Source organism: Phoenix dactylifera, unplaced genomic scaffold (genome assembly GCF_009389715.1).
Source record: "Phoenix dactylifera cultivar Barhee BC4 unplaced genomic scaffold, palm_55x_up_171113_PBpolish2nd_filt_p 000097F, whole genome shotgun sequence".
NCBI lineage: Eukaryota > Viridiplantae > Streptophyta > Magnoliopsida > Arecales > Arecaceae > Phoenix > Phoenix dactylifera.
The window spans coordinates 327,313-347,632 of NW_024067681.1; the positions used below are offsets into that span (position 1 = coordinate 327,313).

General features: G+C 35.1%; 1 protein-coding gene across 2 annotated transcripts in view; it reads left to right on the forward strand.

Annotated features, from left to right (window-relative positions):
* LOC103713398 (SNARE-interacting protein KEULE) overlaps nucleotides 1-20,320 on the forward strand; it is a 56,611-nt gene that overhangs the window by 8,999 nt on the left and 27,292 nt on the right. For both annotated transcript variants that reach the window (XM_008800311.4, XM_008800312.4), the window contains exons 3-13: nucleotides 5,311-5,392; nucleotides 5,880-5,958; nucleotides 7,847-7,897; nucleotides 8,007-8,103; nucleotides 8,274-8,306; nucleotides 8,508-8,636; nucleotides 9,964-10,158; nucleotides 10,258-10,341; nucleotides 10,434-10,541; nucleotides 10,658-10,734; nucleotides 15,495-15,591. In XM_008800311.4, coding sequence (XP_008798533.1) covers nucleotides 5,311-5,392; nucleotides 5,880-5,958; nucleotides 7,847-7,897; nucleotides 8,007-8,103; nucleotides 8,274-8,306; nucleotides 8,508-8,636; nucleotides 9,964-10,158; nucleotides 10,258-10,341; nucleotides 10,434-10,541; nucleotides 10,658-10,734; nucleotides 15,495-15,591 — 1,032 coding nt within the window. The remainder of the gene's footprint in view (nucleotides 1-5,310; nucleotides 5,393-5,879; nucleotides 5,959-7,846; nucleotides 7,898-8,006; nucleotides 8,104-8,273; nucleotides 8,307-8,507; nucleotides 8,637-9,963; nucleotides 10,159-10,257; nucleotides 10,342-10,433; nucleotides 10,542-10,657; nucleotides 10,735-15,494; nucleotides 15,592-20,320) is intronic.

Consider the following 20,320-nt stretch of genomic DNA (forward strand, 5'->3'; position numbering starts at 1 on the left):
AGAAGCATATGAAAGCTATAAGGTGGCTAAGAAGAAAGTTAAGAAGGCAGGAAGAGAGGCTTTATGCAAACTGTATGAAGAGTTATTTCACAAGTTAGAAACTAAGGATGGGGAAAGATATCTATTAGATTGCAAGACCAAAATAAAGAAAAAACTAGGGATTTAGGCTAAATGCATCAAAGATGATAATCAAAAAATTTTGGTTAAGGATGACGAAATAAAAGAAAGATGGAGAAGTTATTTGGATAAACTATTTAATGAAAGTTATGTAAATTATTTAGGATGCTTTACTTATTCTATTGAGACTAGAAATGTTAAGTATACACATATAATTAGAGTATCTGAGATAAAGGAGTCTGTTGAAAAGATGAAAGTGGGAAAAACAGTTGGGCTTGATGGAATCCCTATTGAGGTTTCGAAGTGTTTAGGCGACATAGGAGTAACTTGCTTAACCAATTTATTTTACGAGAATTTGAAGATCAAGAAGATATTTGATGAATAGAGGAAGAGCACTATAGTACTGATTTATTAAGGATGCAAATGGGTTGGGTTGACCTGTGACCCAACTCGATCCGTTTTGGAGGACCCGTGGGGCCGGGCCGGATCCTAAAATTGGACCAGTTCCATTTTTCGGGTTGGGGTTGGGTTTACTGAATTCAGACCCGACCCGACATATTTGAAATTTGGATAATTTTGGATTTTTAATTTTACGATCCGACCAAAATATGTAACAATATTTAGGCCGGGGTGCAAACAAGTTCTGAAGCCATGGATGGGTTAACCCGAACTGGACCCGATCCGGACCTGAACCGAACTCGAATTTTTTGGATTGGGTTCGGGTTATACATGGGCCCGACCCAACCCGAATGACCCGTTGGATTAAAAATTGTAGCGATGGATCCAATCCGACTCGACCCGATCTTCAATTGGGTTGGATCCAGGTCTAAAATTAGAACCCGAATAAAGAACCGGGTTAGGTCGGGGTCACTCATGACCCAACCCAACCCGACCCATTTGCACACTTATGATTTATAAGGATTAAGATGATATTTAAAATTTGTTCTAACTCTCGTGGTTATGAGTCATGCTATGAAATTTTAGGATAGGGCGATTGAGCCAGTTTGAGGTGTGACACAAAAGTATTAGAGAACCATGTGGATTTTATGCTTGGAAGGTCGATTGTGGAAGCTTTTTATTTCCTTCAAAGGTTAATAGAGAAATATAGAGAAAAAAACAAGATCTTCATATGGCTTTATTGATTCAGAGAAAGCATATTATAGTCCTAGAGAAATCTTATGGTGGGTTAGAAATGAAAAGAGTTTTTTTTATATATATTAATATGATTAAACACATGTACAATAGAGCAATTACTAGTGTGAGAATTACTGATGGTAATACTAGGGAGTTTCTAATAGCAATAGGTTTACACGAAGGATCTACTATAAGTTCTTCCTTTTTGCATTATTTGTGGATAAGCTTATTAGGCATATTTATGATGATATTCCTTGGTGCATGCTATTCGCGGATGATATAGTCTTAGTAGATGAAATCGAGGTCGAGGTTGATCGCAAGTTAGAATTATGGAAGAGTGTATTAGAATTTAATTGTTTAAGGTTAAGTAGGACTAAGATGGACTACATGGAATGTAGTTTTAGTAAAATTAGAAATAGAGATAGAGGTGGAGTACAATTGAAGATTATGAAATATCTAAGAGGGATAATTGTCTGTATTTAGATTCGATTGTTTATAAGGAAGAGGAGACTGAACAGGATGTTATGCGTGGGATTGAAGTAAGATGGATAAAATGGAGAAGTGCAACTAGGATATTATGAATAGGACATCCATATGATCAGGTATGTTTTATGGTACAGAATGTTGAGCAATTAAAAAACAAAATGTGCACTAGATGAGTGTGTCTGAAATGAGAATGTTGAGGTGGATACATGATAATATAATAAAAGATAGAATAAGAAATGAAGCCAATTATAAAAAGGTAGAATTAGCACCAATTGAGAACAAATTAAGAGAAGGATGACTTAAATATTTTGTGAGATAAAACATAGGCCAAGGGATGCACCAATACAAAGGAGTGATTTGATACATGCAGAAGGAAAGAGAAGTAGAGGTAGATCGAAAATTTCATGGGATGAAGTAGTAAGGAAGGATTTGGCTCATACTCAGTTCATTCATTAACCATGCTAGCCTGTCTCGAGCTGAATTATTGGCTGATAATGAGCTGCTCATGACTAGCCTGTTTGTTTGACAGCCCTAGTTTAAAGGCTTGACACCTCAATGGCAATTGTTTTGACTATTGGACAAAGAGCAACTGGACTCTTTTGTTGTGTTGTTAAAAATCGCTTGTTGGTGATATCTTTGTTAAGCAGTTTGTTAAGGGCCTTCGGATTTTTTGTAGTCTAGTAATTAATTGGTGAGTAAGGGTCCTTCATGAGTCTAGTGATAATGCTTTAAGACGAATTCGTTACAGAATCACATCTTAGTGCAGGTCTTTTTCCTTTGATCTCCTTTTACTTCCATAATGTTGATGTGTTCCTTTAAATTGGTTTATGTACAGCTGTTTGTACTTCCCTTTCGACTATCAAGAGTTCTCTAGCAGATTATAAGATTCTTTATGATGATAAAGAATATCTCTTCCCCTCTCCCCCCCCCCTCCCCCCAAATTATATTGCTTTGTTCGTCTATACTTGCTTAGGGGTAGCAATTCTGAAGGTAATCTTGGTGGTCTAGATTTCATTACATGGTACCTTGATTTTATTAAAGGGCATTTTAGAAAGATCTACTGATCTTGCCCAGGGTTAATTAGGGGATTATAGTTGGATTTGATTTTAGATCTTTAGATTTTTGTATGCTTTTGTTTTTCATATTTGAGTTTTACCGGGGGTTTGCTTAAAGCTGGGTGTCTATTTGTTGTTATTATCTATTTAGAGAGCTTCTCTTTGTTTCTCTAAGTAGTTTGGTCCAATGGTTAAGGTTAGAAATCAATTAACTTTTTGCCCTTCCTTTAGTTTGGTCTATTATCTCGGTTTTGGGGCCAAGTTAGCTTGAAAGCACTGCTTAATTTTTAGGAAGGAATCAAATGCCAAGAAGCTCTAGGGGAGTCTGAGATCTAATCCTTTTTTTTAATAGGATGTTTGACATCTAATATCCACCAACTTAGATAAGGCTTGCAACATCTCTCTTAGGTGTAGCAGCATAAGGAAAAAAGGGAAAGAAAGGAGAAGATAAAAGGAGAAAAGAAAGGAAAAAAGAAAAAAAAGAAGAGAAAAGCAGAACAAAAGACCCAAAGAGAAGAGAATAGGGGTCAACATGACCAATCATTCTCTTCTTATGGTGGCATGGCTTCCAGACTTTCTTTCTAAGATTTTATCCATTAGATCTAAATGAATTTTTAGGGTGGGTGATTAAATAGTGTATAGCCAGTCTTGGGCCAAGTTGAAAAAACACTCTTAATTTTTTTTTCTCTCTAGTGCCATTTGTCCTCTCTTTTGCTATTATTTGATTAAGATCATCTGGGATTTAAGGATATGATTCTGCAGTGCATTGGACATTCTTTCATGTTGATTTTCAGCAATAAAAACGAGCAAATTTCAGATTTAACACTCTGATTTGATCAGTGGCAAAGATGCTAGTTGCAGAGAATGAGTTTGAACCATCTCTTCACCGTGTGGCACCTTTATGAATCAATGAGTTGACAACAGTAGGGACCTTTAGCATATGGACCATGTTATTATGAACTTGGACAAATAGTTGCAAGACACCAGGGTTGAAGTATCATATGTGAGCTTGTACTTGTTAGGGCCGACACTGTATGCATGTCATAACAAAGCTTCTATGCTCTAGCAGAAAGATATGCGAGACTGTAAAATTATTATAACTGGCATTCTATGGTAGATTTTTCTTTTTTACGTAAACTAATTTTAATTGCTTTATGCTAATTTATATGTATGATATAATCAAACTGTAATCTTTAACTAATTAATAGATGTCTGGGTTTATAGCTTATGCTTCATATCTATGACAACTTAACATGTGCATTGCATAGTTTCAATTAATCTTTGAGACATGCTAGCATGATTTAACCACATTTACTGATGAACAACACAACAAACTCAAAATATACGACAAAAAGAGAATATGTAATTCTTTGCATATTAAGAACACATGTGGATGTTGTATCTGTATGACAGGTTTTGGTAGTCCCACAGGAAGCTTATATATACTATGAGGTTCCTTGATCTCCTAACATCCATCCAATGTAAAAAGATAAATTTCTGTTTCTTAATGAGCATCAGTTTGCCTCCTTTTTTTTGATCCATGGTTGACCATCTTACAGCTTAGAATTTTCTTCCAGGATCGGGTTTGAGAAAGCAGCTCCAGTCTCTGGTTATCAAACATTCCAGATAATGACAGAGTCTAATGACGCAAAGTCGTTGTGTCCACTGCACATTAGTATACTGCATTTATGTTGTCCCCTTTACAAATAACACTGAATTGCTTTCACTGATATGGAGTGATGAGACCCTCACCTTCCATAGAATTATATATTAAGTTTGATATATATGCACAATTTTTTGCCTGTCGTATAAATAACATCAGTGAATGCTCAAGTATTCCATGAATCTGTAAAGTATTGCTGCTAAGTTACCTCATAGTGCTAAATTAGAAGGCAGTGCCTTTAGTGCTTGTCTATGCTAAAGAGCTATTTAAATTTTTCTTTGGAAAAAAGGTATCATGAACATCCAAAAGTTACTCATGATATGTTTATTTTTTCCCTGATATACAATAATGTTTGTTTGATCCTCCAAGAATACTTTCTAAAAATTCATGTTGATGTAATAAGAAACTTTACTAGATGATAAAATACAATTTATACAGAGATAGAAATACACAAGTAATTAATAATAAGAAATAATCGGGTAACAGAGCACAGTGAAATGTAAGATGTTACTAACGTAAGGTGTTAGGGTACCAACAAGAAAGAAAAGGGTTATAACCTGGCTAGCTGACATATCTAATACTCCAAAACACCTCTTCTATTTTTTGATTGGACTGCTAAGGGACCTAAAAGCTTCTTGGACACCTGCTCAGCAGCTGGTTTGCCTATATGACCTGCTAAAGAAGTTAGTTACTAAGCAAGGAAGTTATGTGACTACCTAAGTAGTCGAAGTGGCTGCCATTCAGTTTTTCAAACAAACTTATAATGTTCCTTTCTTGTTGCTTTTTGTCCTTGTGAATCTTTGTGACAACATGGATTTTGTAAAAAAATCTATTAATTATATATATATTTTTTAGGTTCTCATCATGGACAAAGTTACTGTCAAGATAATGTCATATTCTTGCAAGATGGTGGACATCACAGAGGAAGGGGTTTCATGTAAGCTGACGATACCTAGTTCTTGAAAATTGTAACTTTTCACTTATATTTCTTTTTGATGTTCTAGATCAAGGCAGTTGACCCCAATTTGTTTGGATATATTCATCTCTGTATTATTTATGTTTTAGCTAACAGCAATTTTTTTCCATGCTTGCTGGTTATCTTGTAGAAAGGGCACAACTAATAAGAATGCCTCAGGTCTTCTTCTTTTTTATTTTCTGCTTTCGGCTTATACATCTTTATTTCTAATGCATTATGTCTCATCGAAGTAATTTTGACACATAACTACTTCATGCTCCAGAACTCTTAGTGCCTTACCTTCACCTTCAACTGAGCTGTTTTTCTCAAACGTCTCGTAGTGACCCCTAGATTTCCTTCTATTTGTTTATAAAATGGAGTTTCCGACTTCAGTTTTGTTTTTTCTTGAATTATGACATTTAGTCTGACCATATGGTGCTTATATTGCTACAAAAAAATTTCCTTGCAGTGGTGGAAGACCTATACAAAAGACGACAACCCTTGCCCACGATGGATGCCATATATTTTATTCAGCCAACAAAAGAGAAGTAAATTTTTTATTTTTTGGATGGTGGATTTGATTTGTTTTGTTTGGTAATCCTGCCCTGGCTTTTGCTACATAAGGTTAATTTGAGCTTACTAGGAGATCTGAATTCATTTGCTTTCTCTAATGAGTTCCTCTAATGCATGACCTGGGCCCTTGCATTTACTTCCAGAGTGTACTTAATTTAACTAAAATTTGCATCTTCAGTAGTCATTGCATCTAGAACTATTAATTTTGGAAATAGATTATAAAGTTTTCAGCAAATTTTAGTTTCCATGAAAATGATATGTATATGATGTGTGATTGCATAGGACCCAGGCTGCCCCTGTTTGCAGATGGGTTGCATAGATGGTGCCTGGGCAGGCTGCAGAAGCCTTGGAGGCCGCATATGCGGCTTCATTTGTGTGTTGGGCAAAGCAGGTTGTTTGAAGGTTAGGTCAATTGTAAGTCAGACCTTGCATTGCTTTAGGGAGTTAAGGGTGGATAACCTTAAACATATAGGCACTGTGCTCTCTCTCTCTCTCTCTCTCTCTCTTTCTCTCTCTCTCTCTCTCTCGCTTCATTTAAATAATTCTTGGTGTTGAGAGTACGGCTTTGATGTTTAGATAAAATCTTTCATAAACAGCAGTATGTAATCTTCATCAGATATTTAGCCTTTGATGCTTTAAAGGGACTGGTAAAATACCATCAGACTCAATGAATGATTGAACTCAACTACATTAATTCAGTTCTGCTGTTTTCAGACCTTTATCTAGGTGTGGAGGAAGATATTGGGTTGCTGTACTTTTATACCACCATAGATATTAATGTGTCCATTGATTTCAAATTTATATTTGTGGTACAGAACAACATTACAAAACCAGCATTGCTGTTTATTTAACTTTTGGATGTATATGTGTGACTATATTATGACCTTAAAATATGCTGCATTTCACCTGGTTGATTGGTTTTTTGTAATGACATGGATTTGACATTGGTGATTGTAATTACAAAAACTAATACCATCACCAATTTCTATTTAGGCAGCAATCTATTTGGTTAAGAAATTTACATGAATAATGCTGGTTTTGTTTGCCTTTGTATTATAACTTCTTGGATTCAAATAATGGGCTACTAACTTTATATGCTTGATGCATATTAGTTAAAAGTAGGAAATTTAAAATGTCAAATAAATTATAGAAAATGGACTTTCACATGATTTACTATGTAAAACAGGATCAAGTTGGAACTTATGATCCAAGATATTGTATGATCTTCCTAGTTGATTCCGATCCAAGGATGAGATCGTGATTGTTTAGGAGCATTTTAATCTGGATTGTCTGATATTGATCTTGAATTGTAAGATTTTAACAATAATGCTAGCTTATGAAGTTATCTGACCTTGGTGATTTCAATATTCAGCTGTCACAAAAATGAAAAGGCCTTGATCCTTCCTCAGGAAAACCAAGAAGAAAAATGGAAAAGAAAACTTTTCTTGTCAATACGAAAAACCTTTTAAATTATCCATTTGTGCCTGACTTTTCATTATTCCCAAACATGCACCACCAATTTGTATTGAATAATGGCAGAAAACTGTTAGAGACGTATATTAATCCCAGGAAAATTTAATGAAACATGCATATTTTGTTTGTATATCATCATTGCTCAGTAGTTGGCCTCTTTCCTTAGGTAGTATATTCTTAGGTAGATTAAAAAAAAAAATCTACAGGAATGCTGTACTGTCCCACATTATAATTTACCTTTTTGCACATGATCCATGCTGCTATAAATGCTCATGGTGATGTTGTATATGGTCCTCTAAACATATGCAAATGCAAATGCATGTTTTTGCTTCTAATGATATAGTTATGTATTTGTAACATTTGTCACCATATTTTGTTGCTCCTTTGCAGTGTTGTCATATTCCTCTCGGACATGTCAGGAAGATCTCCTTTGTACAGAAAGTATGTATGCAATTCAGGGGTCGTTTGAGCTAGTGGGTAGTTATATTTGGTAGCCTTCAGCTTGGGTTTCTCAAATTTGCATATCCATAATTTAATATTTTTTTTTCAGGGCCTATGTATTTTTCAGCTCACCTGTACAAAGGGAACTAGTGGGTCAGATTAAGAAGGACACCAGTGTCTTACCACGCATAGCTGCATTGAGCGAGGTAAGTTATTTACTTTTATCATTTTTCTTGCACTATCAAATTCATTTTACATTAGTGAGTAGATTTGTAGTGTCTAAATAACTTCATTGTGTTGATGGACCTATGTAGCTTTTTTTCATTTGAAAGTTATATCTATTTCATAGTCTTCTTCATTCCTTAAATGTTTGCAGATGAATTTGGAATACTTTGCCATTGATAGTCAGGTAACAATCATTAACTTTTCTTTCTTGTCACTTTGCATTCTATCATGATTTCTTGTATATCTATGTTGTAACGTGATTTATTTGAAATGGCTCATCATGCATGGATGCACTCAATTTGTCCTTTTTGTTCCGGATTTAAATGGTGACAATTTGAAGAACATGTGCATCTAATTTTACATTATCATGACTTATGCCTGATAGGGCTTTGTGACTGACCATGAGAGGGCTTTGGAGGAATTATTTGGGGAAAATGTGGAAGGTTCTCACAAGTATAATGCCTGTTTGAATACAATGGCCACTCGTATTGCTACAACATTTGCTTCATTGAAGGTATGTATGTAAGACCACCTTTTTTTTTTAAAGAGATGTCTCCATAACACTTCGTAGTATTTATTTTAATGTTTTGAGAGATGCTCCTTTCTTTTGAAAAAAATATGTTCTGCTTACAGATGTATAAATATTTTTTTCAAACTTCCATGGTAGGATTTCAGGAAATTATAATGTATAACAATGAGTTGAATTAAAAGATAATTTTAATTTCACTAGAGACCAGATCATATCAAAGATATGATAGCTTTGAACATCCATGAGACTTTCTGAAGTCTCTCTCTCTCTCTCTCTCTCTCTCTCTCGTCTCTCTTCTCTCTCTCTCAAAACAATTAGGTGGAGAAAATGCAGATGTCTGAGCAATGAGTTCCTACGGTTCACCCATTCTGGTACTCCCCTTTCTAGATCCATTAGATTAAGGTGTTTTGTATTGACCCATACTGCTCATACCATATTGTAACGGTAGGGTATCAGTACAGTATCGAGGTTCGGTTCACTATATGAGCCAAACTAGTCCATACCAAACCAAGCAAAACTGTCCTGTATGGCTTGGTACCCAACCCATATTGCCTATTTTCGGGCAACACCATGGCTAGGAGTAAGAAAAAGTGTTGAAAGCCTATCTTGGTGTGGGGTACATATTGCACTGCACCGACTGGTAATGTAGCGGTATGGTCTTGATACTGATTTGCGAACCTTGGAAACTGGAAAGTATGGGTTTAGTCTTATGAGTTATGATGATGCAAAATATGTCTTGTTTGTCACTTGGCACACTTTCATCATTTTGTCTATAATTTCATATAATTTTCGCTGTTTTTCTATTGGTGTGCATGTCTTCTTCCTTGTTTGTATATAGTTGGCAAGAATTTTCTCTTTATAGTCTCCTTTATAGTCAGTTTCTAAGTGATTTGTTTATTATAGATAATGAGGTAAGACAGTAGCAACTCTTATCCCAGCTATGTGTTGTTAGTTTTATATGTTTTCCATATACTTTTATAAAGTTAGCATTTTGCAGCTTTTGAAATTGAGAGTAATCACTTATTGTGGTGGTATTTAACTGAACATAGACATTTTATCTTAATAATTGCAGTATAGAGTGGTAATATTGTTATACCAAAACTGTATAACCTGATAAGAGAGTCCTTTCGAATAGTTCTGTTTTCTTTTGTTGTTTGTGTTTTATACCACCGTCTTTGAGTTTGGAGACTCTAGATATTGCTGTCTAAGGCCCGTTTTTTCCTCTATTTATTTTAAATAGAACTCAGGAGTTCGACTTTCTGTGAGAGTGTTTTCTTTGCTATCGTTTGTGATATCCTTTACCTGTTCTTAGGAATTTCCTTATGTGCGGTACCGTGCTGCCAAATCATCATTAGATGTTTCTACTGTGACAACACTTCGTGATTTAGTCCCAACAAAGCTTGCTGCTGCAGTTTGGAACTATCTTGCCAAATACAAATCTACAATTCCTGGTTTTCCCCAGAGGGAGACATGCGAGTTACTCATTGTCGATCGAACAATAGACCAGGTATAATTTACAGTCTCGCATAATCTTTGAGCTATCTGGGTTCTTTGAGAGGCCAGTGGGTTGTGGCTTTATTTTGGTCTACCTTTTCCTGTCTCATAGATTGCTCCTATTATCCATGAGTGGACCTATGATGCCATGTGCCATGATTTGCTAAATATGGATGGTAACAAATACATATATGAGGTGAGCCTATTCATTTATAATTTTTAAAGTAGTTTCTATCTGGTGTCCTCTTGTAGCATATGGTTATTAGGTTCTTTCTTCAAGATATTTAGGTGAAAGTTGAAACCAAAGATGGAAAACAAAAAACTGAAAAGAAGGAGGTTCTTTTAGAAGATCATGATCCAATCTGGCTTGAACTTCGGCATGCACATATAGCAGATGTAAGTTTGTCAATTTATTTATTATTTATTTTTGCTTAGATAGATCTAAGTTATGAATGCTCCTCTGTTTAATTAATTGACCTGAATTCTACTTGGTCAATCAATTGGCATTGCAGGCTAGTGAAAGGTTACATGAGAAGATGACTAATTTCATAATGAAGAATAAGGCAGCGCAGATTCACCAGAGCTCAAGGTGATTGTTGAATAGATAATGCCTGTAGCTTAATCTGTTCATACGTCTCTGGTTTGCTCACATCCATCATTATAATGTGGATAATTAATAAAAATTAATATTTATATCTTTATTTGGAGAATTTTATAAGCTTTGCTATCAGGTAAAAATGTTGCCTTTGTCATATGAACTGTGATGATTCCTCTGTGATCGTTTAATTTTTTACAATTTACTTGATACTATCTAAAATAATGATGATATTGTCTTCAAATTTCTAGTCATAGTAGTGCTGGTTGTTTTTTTTTTTTTTTTTTTGATTTTGTTGTTTGTCATTACTTGCATTATTTTTTCAATCAGTTATAACAATATTCTCTCTGAATTGGTACTATAACTTACAAGGGTTTAGCCACTACAAATGGGCGGATAAGTATTTATGGATAATTGGTTCTGTTGAGGATTTGTCTGTGTTTGTGAAATCTGAGAATTGTACCAGTTATAGCCTGGCTGTAAGAGGTCATTAGGTGCTTTAAATGTTCTTCAACAAATAGCACCTAGAAGTTAATCTGCCACTTTCTTCTTTTGTCTGTCCTGGGTTGTTAGTATCTTCATAGTAATCTTCCTTGTGGTAAGTGCATGCCAAATCAAATAAACTGCAATCTAACGATAGCTTTCCTGCCCCTGATTTAATCCCAAATGCTGTTACCTGTCATTGCTCTCCATTTGAAATAAATATAATTTTCTGGTTCAGAATGCAGTACATTCATTAAACTTCCTCCACAAGGGCATACTTTGGCTGAGTACATAGGATTGACAAATTTGATGTACAAGTAGTTTTCCTTGTTCATTTGATTCCCAAAAGACATAAATGATGGCCTAGCTGATTGTGTGCTGCCATTGGAAGCCATCAAACCAAGAATATGCTACTTCCATTTTCTTCGACATGACATATTACTTCAATTATTTGAATCTTGTTAAGGAGTAATTTGTTAACTGTCAAGTCCAATTTAGAAGGTTGCACATAGTGCCTTTCTATATGTAAGTGCCATTATTTTGTGCCCGCAAAGACTAGCCAAAGCAACAATGGAACACACGGGTTCGATAAGTCATGGATGTGGCATTGCTAACCTAATTCATTATTGGCCTTGAGCTGTTATGCTATGCTTTAGACCCAGTGATGGTACATGTTGATGTTGACACAATCATGGTTGGGCATGTGATGACTTTATATGATTTTTTCTTTTTTGAAGTTTTGCAAGGATATTTTTAGGCAGTATTTAGAATGTTGAAAAAGGGGAGCCATTTAAGTCATTGTTGCTCAGAATTATGTTTCCTTAGGTCAATGACTTACTAGTGGCATTTTGGGTAATTTATGTTGTCTTATTAAGGATTGAAGAGAGGCACATGAATTATAGGTGGTACACGATGAATTTTGATTAAAAAGGCCATCCAAAGAACAAGTTCCTCCCTCATGTGTATTGGTGCATTCTGCCCATACTGGGCATACAATATCGTACTGGTACTAAACCGAGCCTCAGCATGACTCGGCATGGAGGCATATTGAGTCTCAGTATGCCAAACCTACTCCTATATTGAGTGTACTGACACTGCACCAGCATCGTACTGGTATAGGGTCTGGTATCGAGATAGTGAACTTTGCTCTTCCCACTTCTCATTCTTTAATTCTTCACCTTTCTCTCTTCTTTCACTTAAGCTACTGTTTCATTCAGCTCTGAAAACATATCTCCCATCTTCTCTAGTATTCTTTTTTTATCCTTTTCTTTCCTCTACATTTGTTCCTCTTTCCTCTTATCTATCATTCCAATTGCCCTTATCTCTTCTCTTCAAATCGTATATAGTTGCAGATTGCATAATACAGTGGAACTCTCTACAAACCCATCTTAGGAAATGTTAGCAGCCAATCATACCCTATGACATGCAAAACCTTCATAAACTTCCCCTTGCCCCCGTACGATTATGATTGTTGCATAAGGCTTTGTGTCTTCGTGAAAATCCAAGGTGCAAGTTTATGCTTGTTCCCGTACTACTTATCTTTGTTGATCAGAGTCTTCACTTAATGGTAGAAGTGGTGCTATCGGAGGGTCCCTAGTCTTGGCAGCATATTGACATTTGGAGACAACTAGATTGTTTGTTTCTCGTGCATTCATATGCAAATGATGGTTACAAAGAAAACCGTACAAACATTAGATCACAAGATGTGGACCAAATCTTACTTATGATTGTGCATGCATGTTCATTCCTGTGACTTTATGCTTTCTGAGTGTTAGGGATCATTCACTTGAAATTTGAATTTTGTTACAGAGTGTTTGACTTAAGGTTTTGATTTTTCAATTTGATAGTTGTAGTGGGTCTGTTGGGATTCTCCATATGTTGCTTCTAGACTACCAATAGTTTGACCCTCTTGAACCTACACGTTGTTTGAGACTTATCCAAAACTGACCAATATTTTTTCGGTTTGGGTTAGTTTCTAGGTAGTTTCAGCTGGTTTCAGAAGTTTCATCCAGCAATGACTGAAAGTGCTTTCTTTTATTTTTATTTTTATTTTTTGTTCAACAAGCAATAAATTACATTTAATTAACTTAATTAATATTTTTCAGTACTATTAGAAATGATTAAGGCCCTGTTTGGGGGAGCTTTTGGAGGGCCAAAAAGCACTTTCTGCCCCTCCAAAAGTACTTTTAGATAAAAAATGGTGTTTGGTAAAATTTTTGGAAAGCTGTTTCAGCTTTTGCGGGAAGCTGAAAACAGCTTTTGGGGAGAAGCTCCAATTTGGAGCTTTCCGAAAATGCTGTTTTCAGCTTTGTCGGGAAGCTGTTTTTTGGACCAAAATACCCCCATTTAAATCACACTTTTTTCCCCAAAACTCTTATCCCGCCTCTTCCTTTCTCCCTTTCCCTCTCAATCTTCTTTCTTTCTCTCTATTTGTTAGAGAGATAAATGGTCATTAGAATGATGAAAAATTAATTTACACTAATAATTATAATAATTTATATATTTATTATTGTATTATACTATAAATATAATATAATATTATATTATATCATAATACATTGATATGTTATGTTAAATAATTTAATATTATATTAAATTATTATTCTATAATACATAATGTTATAGTACTATATTATAATAATATTATATTACATTACATTAATATTATACTATATCATATATTTATGTATTAATACATATTATATTTTATTATGTTCTATTATATAATACTGGTAATGTCCTTTATGGTCATTTTGTCACACAAAAGTACTTTCTCAGTTTGTTTACCAATCACATGTTAAAGTGCCACAGCACTTTAGAAATGTAGTTACCAAACAGCAAACAGCTTTTTATAAACGCTCTGCTTCAAACAGCTCTACTTCCAACAGCTCTACTTTCAAAAGCTCTACTACTAACAGTTCCCCCAAATAGGGCCTAAGTGAAACATACTTTGTTGTCAGCTTCCGATAATTTATCATAAATGACACATCCACTACAGATTTCAGATAAGTGACATGGAAATCTTTGATCTCAATTAGGAGGTTAGATTGGCAGAATGATATGAAAACTGTGAATCTGCTTGAGGGGTTAGCGTGGAAAATTTAGCACGACCGGCCAATATGCAAATATAAGGACTTAATGGACAGATTTCTCTCAAAATCTAATCCACTCCATAATATAGGGACGACGTTGTTCATTTTCATACCTTAGATTTAAGAATATTAAACATTGATCACTCATTAGACAATAAAATGATGTTAAATAACCTGCCTTGATTTCTTTTCTTATTTTCTTTTTTTTTAATTTTTTTTGACTTTTTTGATTGAAACTGCAAAATTTGGAGCAAAACTACCAAAAACTCTTCTCAGGAGACAAAAACTGAAATCAAATCTGAGATATAAAACCTTTTTGTTGAAGCATTTTGCAGAATTCTTCAGAATATTTGCCTCAGTGTATGATTAAGGGTCCGGAACATTTTAAAATATTTTTAAGTTGCAACACAAGTATCTGCACTTCGGAATGCTAGTTTTTCTTGTTCTTTAATACAAGAAACTTCCTCTGAAGTATTCATCATATTCTGTACAACATTTTGCTGCATATATTTTGGTGTATCTGGCCAGCAAGAAATCTATCCACTAGCCACATGCTTTGCTGTTATTCAGTGTACATATATATTCTAGAACTGCCAACACTTTTGAATTATCATGAGGAGTCTCAATTTGGTTATCAAATACACATTTGGTGGAATTTATGCTGTTGTGATTTTTATTGGATAACTTGTTATATTATTTTATTTTATAATCTTTATTTCTGTTTTTTGTGCATTTTTTATATTTTCTAATAGTATTTTTGTATAATTTTGTGGAAGATGCAATTTGTAGATCTGCCCGACAAGTAGAACGTTGCATTACTAAAATAAGATAAGCCAAACCATTATCCCGGTGGTACAACAATTCTTATTTGAAGTGGACCAGTCTGTACCCTTTTTTTTCTTCTGTTTAAGCATGCTTGGTCAAAAAAAAAAAGATTCCCTTATTCTTTTTATAGATGATCAGTTCTAATGCATTACAGTCTACATGATGTTTTCTTGGGATAATATCATAATACAGTATACGATCTGAATATTTAGTGTTAGTTTGTTCAAATAATATTTGTCCAGATGTAAATTAAAGTATTTGTTTGGTAATTAGTGAAAGCTGAAGTAGAGCTTTTGTATATCCATTAACCTAAAGTATGGCATGCTCCTTGTCTTCTTCATGTTTGTTATTTAGAGATCGTGGTGAGCTGTCAACTAGGGATTTGCAAAAAGTTGTTCAAGCTTTGCCAAATTATGGTGAACAAATGGACAAACTTTCTCTCCATGTAGAGGTCAGTTCTATTTCTTTATTTACTTAACTTTGTATCTCTTGGAGCATGTAAATTTTTCTTTTCCAATAAATTTAAATAGATTGCCTCTGAAACCTGTAGTAAATGGTTACTATGCATCAGGTACTATACCAAGCAATCTCTTCTTCATATTTTGCTTAGACTGTGCCCTATTTATCATTGGCTATTTCCTTTTAGCCCTTGGCTGTTTATTTTGAGGGTCAGCTCATGTATTTTAGTCCTTGTGATGTTGATGTAGCCCCAATGTATATTTATGTCTAACTGAACTGGTCGATACCCCTGTGTCGATACAGGTTATTATGGCATGCAATACAGGGTCATTACAGTACAAGACAGCTGAGATTTGAACCCTGGTCTGAGAGGGTCCTAAGGATTTTAAGAATCTAATACTGAAGGTTGTAAAGGATTCTAAGAGGGTGTAGTTGATGCATAAGCAAATATTGTGTTGTAGTGAGAAACTAAGAGGTTGTTTAGAAGAGTGGAAAGGGGATATTAGCAGGCATCAGCAGTTCAGCACAAACGGCAGATAATATAGGCAATTAAGATGGATCATGAACAGAGAAATAGGAATAGGGAAAAGGCACAAGAGGGAGAGAGAGGAGGGGGGGAGACCAGGGAGAAACCACTTTCTTTCTCATAAATGAAGTTCACATCACAATACAACTCGAGAGTTGAGACTGTCTTTGACCTTCCCATATGTTGTAGCAGTTGAATTCAACTCAAAAGAGAAATTCACATCACCGCCTATTTAAAACCTTGAACCAAATAACTTATAATAAGGCCCAAGTAACTTGTAGGTCAAGAAACTTGATAACCAGGTAATTGGAGCTTCAATATCTAATGATCATGACTCCAAGATAGCTACAGATTTAACGTATGATGAGATCTGGATGGTTCATGCTTCAAGGGCAGCAATTGGCCTTATGAGAACTCCATGCAGTAGGATAAATGTACATTTGGTTCTTTAGCCCTCATAAAATTGGTAACTATTTATCTTATTAGCATTTTTTTATGTTTTTGTAAGCATATATTATCCTTCTTGTCGAATCTTCGGAGTCTTTTTAGTGAACACTAACAGTTGGATCCTTGGCCCTCGTAGGGAGTGTAGAAATTTATCTATTTAGCACATCAAGTCATGATCTCTGGATACATCTGTAATCCAGCTTTATCATTTTCTTGTAAATCAAGTTGGCTATTAACTTGAGTGTGCCACGATTAACTATACCACTAATTCCACTTGTTCTAATCTTAGACAACCTCCACTCAGCCAATCCTTACATAGGTTTTCTGACCAATATATGTGTATACCTTGTGAATGCTCAACGTGCACCTACAACAATATGGAACTCCCAAAAGGAACATAATCAGCAAGCTAAGATACACATTTTTTCCCCTTTAATCTAGGTTGTTTTTATTGCTTTTTAGTGGGAAATAGGCATATTTTGAATATGGAACCATGTTCTGCAATCATATAAACCAATATGGCATCTGATACCTCCCTAAAGATATGTTGGTGGGTGATAAAAAGGTCCAAATGGTGTTCACATTATTTGAAGAACACAACAAGATGAACTAACTTTTCAAACAAACAATAATAAGAGAAGTTCAATGTCAATGCATAGACTGTTAAAAGCTATATGATTCTTGGGGATAATGTGAGATAACATAGGAGATATTGTAATGAACAAAAGATACAATAAATAAACAAATGGTAAGGAGGACCTATTGATGGCATGCTTATCCATACATTGAATAAATAAGAGGTTCACAAGCATCACAATTTGTTGTTAAATGGATTTAGTTTGTATTCAGTATATACTGGAAAGTTGCGTATTACTGGTAGAATAGGGATAGATATGCTTTAGGATCTTGTTATTAATACTAACAACCACTAATATCACAACTCTTGAAATGACAAATTGGGGCTAGCATGGTGATAGCTATGTCCTTCATTTGGAAACATATATAATGGCTGCTTGCTACAAGAGATCATTTATGATTTATGAGTTAGGGCTAGCATTTTGTAGCCATCAAATTGATCATTCATTCCTGCCTGGAGTTTGTCGAAGGCTGATCGGATGAAGCAAAGATGTGTGATGACTAATCTGCACCTAAGTTTTTGTTTTCTGGCTGGTTTAGATGCTCAGATGCCAAACATATAAAGGAGATGTTCTGGCATCGTAACCAAGCAAAGATGCCATTAGGTTCTTATCAATCATAGGACCAGATTATGATGAGACTTTTTTTCTTTCCATAATTGTAAATCTCCTTCCTATTTAGCTATGAATGAGTATGGACAACATTCATGATTAGGTTTGAAGGTTTTTACATGGACAACTTAGTTTAAATTTATTTGCTTTATGAGTGGTTAGTTTCATTCATGTTTCTTGCTTCATCCAATCTTGCTAGTCCAACTGGTAGATATTTATCCTCTTATAGAGAGATTACCATCCATGTGTACTAATTTAGTATTGAAGTGGTTCTGATTCATTTGTGGTGTTGTCCATGGATGTTGAAGCCATGGTTTGCTAGGTCACGTAGAATACACTAGGGTTGGAGATCAATCCGTGTGTGGTTGGCCATGGTTATTGCCTTAGATGATTGTATTGGGAAGATAACATGCCACTTGATGCAACTTCCAAGCAAGTGATCAACCCCTTTGATCTCTATGCCCTAAATCAAGGGCTACCTCATCTTTGCCCATTTGAGGGAGCAATGCAAAATTGTGATAGGCACCAAATATGAGATTTCTAAGTTTCATTGGACACTTAACATAGGATTTCATGGTTGGGTCACTATTGTTGATAGGTTCATGACAGCCATGGATGCCCTGGACAACAAGACGGTAGGGGTTGTGACATGGAAACTATGAGGCTGTGCATCTTTCTGCTGGGAGAACATCCAATGTTATTAAGTGAGCATTGGAAAGATGTTATTGGTTGGCCAAAGATGAAGAAAGACCTATGTTGCCACTTCTTGGTATTCTTACGCCAAGAGGACTGTCACTGACTATAAAAGAGGTTTAAATCTTTGTTTTGTGCCCCCTAACAAAAGTTAAGGAACCCATGTAGCCACTATCTCAAAAAGTTTTGGTTTCCTTATATGAGAAGATTGATGAGCACATCATCTAGTGTGCAAATGATGCCTACCGCAGGACATTGCACAGAAAGTATAATCAGTGCGTACAGCTAAGGAAGACTTATTGATTCACATGCTACTATGCATGCCTAGTCTTTTTCCTCCAAGGGTGCCAAAATGCCTCATCTAGCATTACCGAAGACCATTATCTGTCTGGGCAGCATGAGGTGGTTTTGAGCAGTTAGAGTCCTTGTGAGCCTCACCATGTGACGCATGCTACCTTCTTGCTACACTTACGAAGACTCTAGTTCCGTGCCTTGCTTAAACCTCCCTACCAAAGTCTACCTCATGATGTAGACAACAAGTGGAGCAACAATCTTGATGAACATGACAAGGTCACTGATTGATGAGAGCTGGTGGACCCATTTTTGATGAGCCAAAAAATGAACCTATTATTGAGCTTGATGGAGGTCAAGGCAACAGTCATAGTCATAGTCTGTGGAGTATAACATTTGCAATGAACGTTGGAGAGGAGAATTGGCTGCATGACCTGCATGTTTCACACTTGTCAAGAACATTGCCTCCCAGAAAGTCATCAACAAGCTCTAAAGGTGGAGAAGCATTTTTCCTTATTCACAAAATTGTCTAGTTCAAGAAAGGCAATGAGGTCCAATATTGACTTGTAGGCTTATCTATTGTAATACTTTTGATAATAGTGTATAGTGTCGTGTAACATCTATAGTTGCTTGCCATATACTACAAGGTCGATATGACTAGGAGGTGACTCACTAATGCACCTAAAAATGGCAGAAGATTGTGCTCTCATTCATGAAGGAAACCCTATTAAAGCTAAAGAAGATCCAGATTTACTTATTGTGAAAAGCTTTCTTGATGAAAAGTACTTGAGTTTCACCTAGATGGTCATTCACAAGGAGGTTGACTTAATATTAGCAATTAAGAACATAAAGCCACTAACTTAGCAATTTGAAGATCATCTTCATGAAGATCTATTTTTTATTTGCTTACTAATTTTAAATATATTTTGTATTTTTTAGTTATCTTTTTAATCCAGAAGTTCAAGTTAATTGAATGCACTTCAATTCATGCTTACATGGCACGTGCAGAAATGCCTTAGTTTTTTTCTTAGTTACAAACATATAATTTATATATTTTAACTATTATACTAGTTAATTAAATAAAGAATACTAGTGATAAGTTATGGTATTAGTGTGAAACTAAAATTATTAAATTTAGAAGATAGTGTCTCATTATCTAACATGACTCATAATTGCTTAATTTTTTTAAAAAAACATTTTTTGTTAATATTCTTAGGAAATTATTTTAGAAATTCAGTCTAATTCCAAAATTTAAATTTCATGAGGGCTTTTATTGATCAGTCGCTAGTAAATAACAAAGGTAGCCAAACCGGCACCATAATTCGTACGGGTCTGGTACCGGTTCAGTACAATACCAAACCGGTACCATATCGACGCGGTATGCTATGGTGTGCTGATTTGGTTTTTTTTTTTTCAAGATTTAATGAGAAATAAGTATTTTTTTTATTTTTTTGAATGATTTTAAGTCTAATTTGATGTTTCTTGATGTTTTTATCACCCTAGTATACCCTCAATGA